Source organism: Triticum aestivum, chromosome 3D, assembly GCF_018294505.1.
Source record: "Triticum aestivum cultivar Chinese Spring chromosome 3D, IWGSC CS RefSeq v2.1, whole genome shotgun sequence".
NCBI classification, from domain to species: Eukaryota; Viridiplantae; Streptophyta; class Magnoliopsida; order Poales; family Poaceae; genus Triticum; species Triticum aestivum.
Window position 1 is genome coordinate 347762944 of NC_057802.1, and position 6307 is coordinate 347769250.

The 6307-nt window shown below is 42.9% G+C and overlaps 1 protein-coding gene across 2 annotated transcripts; it reads left to right on the forward strand.

Annotated features, from left to right (window-relative positions):
* Window positions 1-360: 360 nt before the first annotated feature.
* On the forward strand, window positions 361-6080 carry LOC123078795 (protein IQ-DOMAIN 31). Of its 2 annotated transcripts, none has more exons than XM_044501403.1 (7): window positions 361-640; window positions 1103-1236; window positions 1952-2191; window positions 2717-2920; window positions 3939-3998; window positions 4148-5165; window positions 5730-6080. In XM_044501403.1, the coding sequence occupies exons 2-7, from the start codon at window positions 1144-1146 to the stop codon at window positions 5759-5761; spliced, it is 1647 nt and encodes a 548-aa protein (XP_044357338.1). In that variant the 5' UTR covers window positions 361-640; window positions 1103-1143; the 3' UTR covers window positions 5762-6080. The 2 variants fall into 2 exon arrangements, with proteins under 2 accessions (XP_044357338.1, XP_044357339.1); XM_044501404.1 differs by having other exon boundaries at window positions 1955-2191.
* Window positions 6081-6307: the final 227 nt, after the last annotated feature.

Here is a 6307-nt window from a genome sequence, read left to right on the forward strand (position 1 = left end):
CCACACTTTTAACACCGGCTCCCGGACGCACACCTGCACTGACGAGAGGTCCCGGACGTATCCGGTCCCGCACCACCATCGGCTCGCACGGACGCACGCACGTACCGCAGAGGGACAGCCAGCTCATCACGCCACGAAAACTGGAAAAGCGGAGGCCGTGCCAGTTTGCAGCAGCAACTTTTTATTCAACCAACCGCTCTAAACTCCAAACACTAAACTCGACGCTTCACTGACATCTCGTCCTGGAGGCATGCTGGCCCCACCAGCCCGGTACCCAACTGCGTGGGTGGCCCCACATGTCAGCTTGCGGATATGTACGTACCTGCAGCTGCAGGTGAGGCGACGGTGCATTTCGTTGCGGTGCGGGCCCCGCGCACCGTCTCAGTCTGTCTGTCAGTCGCTCGCCCTCTGCTCCTTTCCTCTTCTCTCCGGCTCCCCTTTTGCGCCAGAACCTCCCTCTCTCTCCCCTCTGCTCCACGCCACAGAAGAGAACAAACAGCAGGAGGAGCGCTCTCCTTCGGCCGCGAGCGTCTGCGTCCCGCAATGGAGGCGTGATGGTTGGCGCGGATAGGGGGGTAGCGGGACAGGGAAGGTGAGCAATCTGCCGGGAGAGCGCCGACGCCCCGCCCAGTCCAGCCAGGTTCGTGCGTCGCTCGCGCCATTCCCGTGCTGCATTTTCCTTTTGTTTCCGCGGAATCCTCGTGCCGCATTATGCCCGTGTTTCCTCTGCGTGCTCGCGCGCGAGACCGCCGGCGTTCTGCGCCAACTGCCTGTGTTGTGTTGGTCGTGGCTGCCGCTTTTCGTGGAGTTGCTGGGCTTGTGCTTGCTGCTTCTTCAGATCCGTGCGCTCCGCTCGGGCTGGCTTTTGGTGGTTTCTCCTGCCGGTTTGGGCCTTGCTTGCTCGCCTTTGCGCTTTTCCTGCCGTGGCATTCCAGACATCGTCGTCTTCCTTCACTGTGTGTCCCTGCTTTTTTTTACAAGATTTCCAGTGTAACGTTTACTGGTTACGGCTACTTCGGCGTGCCCCCTATGGTTTTTTTCCAAGATTAAAAAGAGCGGTGTGGTGTTTGGATCTGTGTGCTGACGACTTGCTCTACTGCAGGTCCAGAATTTCCGGTGTTTGAGCAGTTTTAGTAGGCTGCTATGGGGAAGTCCCCGGCCAAGTGGATAAAGTCCGTGCTCCTCGGGAAGAAATCAACAAAATCCAATTCTACCAAGCCAAAGGATCTTCCAGCAGTAAGAACTTTAATAATGCACACATCTTGTTAATTAAGAGCTAGTTTTCCTAAGGCTGGTCATAGTGGGGAGTAACTTATGTTAGTGTCATGCACATGATACTAGTCTAAGTTACTACCTCTGTAGTGCAAAGTAACATAATAGTAGTGTCATAGATGGCTTCATTTATTAGCTTGTAGACTCATCTTGTTTTGGGAAGCGCTATGTTACAGTAACATATTATGTTACCACATCTCATTAACTTTTTGCCACATAAGCAACATTTTTTTGGAGTGCGCTATGTTACTACCTAAGTTACCCCCACTATGACCAGCCTAAGGGCTTGACAGTTGATTTACGCAATTCGCAGAAACTTTTTTTATACATATTCATTGAAGTTAGCTTTTACATATGTTACTAGTTGTATATTTTTCTGGTCCAATTTTGGGTTTATCGATGCATTCTTCTATTTTAGCTTGAAAGAAAATCCTAACTAGCTCTTCCACAATAATGGTCTTGAAGGCAATACATGTATTAGGACATCAAACTTTTATTAGTCTGTACGGCTCCTTAACTGGATTGCACTCTGAAGAAACATTAGATGCATTGCCTTTCATGTTCCTCTTGCTTTCGTCTGCTTTATTCCTGTTCTCGGGTTGCTTTCAAGTGCATATTGTGTTTCTCTTCTACTTTTGATGACTAGTTAAGTTAATCGTATCACTTCCCTGAAATTTAGAAGGCTGCAAACAGCAACGGATACACTGCTGGGAAGGAGCCTGAATCCTCTGATAATTCTCCCCTCATCTCGGAGCCGGTACTTGTTAGCTCCCACAATGTGTCGGAAATTTCCAACTTGCCAAACGGGAGGGCAATCGAAAACATGGTTAGAGTTGGGTCCGACACGCAAATTAGTCCAGAGAAACTGAGAGAAGAACTAGCAGCAGTGAAGGCGCAAGCCGCTTTTCGAGGTTACCTGGTAAGTGCTAAGCACTTTTTTTTATCAACTGATTCATACAGTATTTGTACAGTTCATGCCATCTTGGTGATGCGTCTGCTGACTGCAAAACTCTGCAAGTGTTGCTCCTAGCTTCTAAACCTTTTATGTAGTGCTGTAGTGGCTCATAAAAAAAACAGAAAAGGAAACAAGAATAGTCAGCCTCACGAAGAGAAATTCAAACGTGATAAAAAGTTTGATGGGCTTATTGGCTGATCTCTATCAAACAATTAATAGCTTCTGCTACTTTTAACACCTTCACAATTTTCTTCAGGACACTATAGAAAGCACCCTCTGCAATAATGTGTCCCGACTCCCTACATTAATTATTGTTACAAAAAAAATGCATTTTGAATCCTGCGCATCTGGAAAGGCATACATGGTTTAGTTTATCTTATCTGGGTGTACTGGGGATCATCCATTCTCTGCTGCAGCAAACATATTAATTTTCATTTAGTTGCAGCAGCACAGTGCTAATGTTGGAACGGTTGTGAACTTGTGGTGCAGGCACGCAGGGCCTTCCGTGCATTAAAAGGTATCATCAGACTTCAGGCACTGATTCGAGGGCATCTTGTAAGGAGGCAGGCTGTTTCAACCCTTCATGCAACGTGGTTGATTGTGAAGTTTCAAGCTCTAGTTCGTGGAAGAAATGTTAGAATTTCTAGTGCTGCCATGCAATTAGCCGTGAAGTTTGGCCAACATAAGTATGGGGTGAGACCTGTTCCCTTTTTACCCAGTTTCTGTTCAATTTTTTTTACCCAGTTAACCTCTGTTGTGGACAGTAAATGCTTGCTACCATGAAAGTAGCTGTGAAGTCTGGCACACTATATTTTTCATAAATCATGTATTGCACAAAATAGTGCGTGCCTGAATATCAAGCAGCAAAGTGGCCTTCAACCAGTCCCCAGCATACAAAACTTAGTGTTTAGTACACATTCTGTACTTGGATTACTACAAATAGCAAGAAAATAGTGTTAATTGTGTACCTTTCTGCATCTCGTTCTGCATTATTTTCATAGTTATGAGCAAGTTCAGTGTATTATTATATTGGCGTGGATAGTAATGACAACTTGCCCTTTTACCTCTAGATTTTTCTTCTTAGGTTAATGGACTTGTTTTCTGAAGTCGTTGTAGAATTTTCTCCCTGGCTGCTTTGGACCCCAACAGGCTTTGTTCACTTGGTCCTAGTGCAACTCAACAGACTCTGTTCCATATCATTACTTCATGATTGACACATATTTTCTTAGGTTATTCCTTACATGATAGAAAAATAGCTGTGTATCTATCCTATAACGCTTCTTCCTGGGTGTTTTATTTACCAGAAAATTCCTTATTGGTTTCAGCAGAGCCTTCACTGTCACTGTTGATATGCTGACCACTAAATAACATCCCCACATTTGTGATATTCAACACAATTTGGTAATACACAGAAGTACCAACAATAGAAAACATAGAAATTGCTCACTAGACATGCATTTTCTTTCTTCGGGAATTTAAAATTAAAAAGTTGCCCATCACTGAAAATAAGTCATAGGACTATTCTGCAGAACTACAGCACAAATTGTATATGTTGAACATGTAATTGTATTTTTTTATGCTTCCTCTCTCTTTTCCTCGGAAGGTGATTGCTCAAAGTCTAAAACGTAAACTCTGTATTCCCCTTGTGCATTTTTTACTGTTTGGTAGCTAGTATGGCAGAAGAATCTAAACATCTATTTGTTGTTATTAGGGTGACAAGTCATCGGATGCATGGAAGGAGAAGCTATCTTCGCATCCATATGTTCGAAAGGTATGCAATTATTTTGAGAAAAATAATTGTTGGTCAGGAAGAAAGTCTTGATACTGCTCATTCTTATCTAAGAAATGCATGTCATGACAGCAAGCTTAGTTTCTATTTATATTTCAGAGTTGTTCTAACTCATTTTTGCATATTTATAGCTTCTGTATTCACCAGTTTTGGTACAAGCTCTTCACGTTCAGTATGACGAGACGAACCCCAATTCAGCCCACAACTGGCTGGAGAGATGGACAATAAGCTGCATCTGGAAGCCTGTCTCCAAACCAAAAATAGTTACTGACGGGAAACCACAAGTAAGGAGGGCCAGTTATGCCATGGAAACTCACTCAGCAAAGTTAAAGCGCAATGTTCGGAAGTCTTCTACTGCCACTGTTGAGACTCAGGCAAATACCGTTGAACCTGAAAAATGGAAAAGAAACCCACGGAAATTCAATGGCTCACCTGCTGATTCAGTACCAGACAGCCAGTTATCTGAACTTGAGAAGGTTAAAAGGAACCTTAAGAAGGCAGCTAACTCCATGGCTGAAGCCTCTAAGATATCTACCAAGGCTGATGTGTCGAAGGTACCTAATTCCATAGCTGATGAGCTGAAGATTCTTGGTTCCATGGCTGAACCCTCAAAAAAATCCAGCATACTGAATGGTATCTCTGACCATCAAGACAGCGAATGCGAGAAAGCTCTAGAGAGTACACGTGAGGCTCTGTTTCCTCTTGAAACTCAAGATTCTCACAGTGGCAATCTTTTGGAAAATTCAAATATAGATAAGTTGGTACCTGACATAAAATATGATTTAGAAGCATCATTCTTAGGGGACAAAGTTAATGAACCCACTACTGTCGCTCAAGCAGATGAAGTCATGCCACTGCAGAACCTTGATAACGGATATGATATTATAGAAAGGAAAGAAGCGACTAGGTCCAAGGAAGAACCTCTGCCTAATGGAAGCCTTAAAACCAAGAGAAGGTCTTCGTTCTCTAATTCAGAATACCCTGAGAGTGGAACCAAGAATACTCCAGTTCCATCAAGGAAGCCAAGCTATATGGCTCCAACAGAATCGTTAAAGGCGAAATTGCGAGGACCACCCAGATTAGACTCTGATCTACCAGTGGACAAGAATGCCTTCACTCGCCGTCAGTCTCTTCCTTCTGCTGCAAACAGTACGTTTTATTCCCCATTTGAATTCCCCTGAAAAACATAATTTACGCACACACAAAAATCAGTTCAAAATAGGGATGCTCTTAGAAGTGATAGATACCTTTTCTAGATAATGTCAGCGAATACCCCACCCTCTGCATCCTACAATTCACATACCCAAATTATTAGTCATTACAGTATTTTGCGCCATATGTGACAACAATAGCGACAAACTAGTTAATCAAGAGCAAAATCAAACATTACATAACCAGGTATAAAACCGTCACCCAAACTACGACATAAATCCTTTGGTAGCCAACACCAATGATGCGCTAAAAAGTGATATATGTCATCATAAAGGGATGGCAATGGCTACTCAACGCATTAGCTATCTTCATATGTATGGTTGCTGATGTTGGAATGGCTATCTGTATGCATCTGATTACTTTAGATTTTGCAGCTTATAAGTTGGAACTACATGTTTGGAAGAAATTTCAAGCTGTATAAATTGTTGATTTCTGAAACCTAAACATTCTGTTTTGCTCTTCGTTACTTAAATTCCGCTTCTTTCGTCCTACTATCTGCAGATAGAGGAATCAAAACAGAATGGAGGCGGTGAAGAGGCTATCAAGCTTCCAACAGAAGGGTGCATTATTGTGGAAGAAATTTCAAGCTGTATAAATTGTTGATTACTTTATGAAGTCTGCTGCTGTCTACCTGTCTCTGTCCTTGTTGTTCTGTCTACGTTGTAAACATATGTTGTTACGCCCTTTTCGAACTAGCTTGTGGTGATATGTTTGGTGCTATTTTTTCCTCGAGTTATCTTATAGTTCCTCGGTCTGTGTATTAAATGTATAGCTACTGTTATTTGGCTCATTTCTGTTTTGATGACGACACAACATAACTGAGTGCATTATGAAGTGCCAAATTGCAAGTTTGAATAGCCTCTCTTTTTTCTTGCTTTTCCTCCACGTACCTTTGCACCTTTTGCTAATCCTCAGTTTCATTTTTGTTGGTTTTTCTTGACTCAAATGGGCTTGATGCCTCGTATATACATATATCACATCTCTTATACTTTAATCTCGTCATGTATGGCTGAAGAACTCACCTGAGATGGCTTATGTTCCAGAAAAGTTTTGGTCCAACAAAGCTCTAGATTAAAGAA

Excerpts from the sequence above, each read along its gene's own strand:
- LOC123078795 (XM_044501403.1), top strand. The coding sequence starts at position 1,144 with ATGGGGAAGTCCCCGGCCAAGTGGATAAAGTCCGTGCTCCTCGGGAAG. Across the intron at positions 1,237-1,951 it reads AGCCAAAGGATCTTCCAGCA|AAGGCTGCAAACAGCAACGG; the intron begins GTAAGAACTTTA and ends CCTGAAATTTAG. Across the intron at positions 5,166-5,729 it reads TCTTCCTTCTGCTGCAAACA|ATAGAGGAATCAAAACAGAA; the intron begins GTACGTTTTATT and ends TACTATCTGCAG.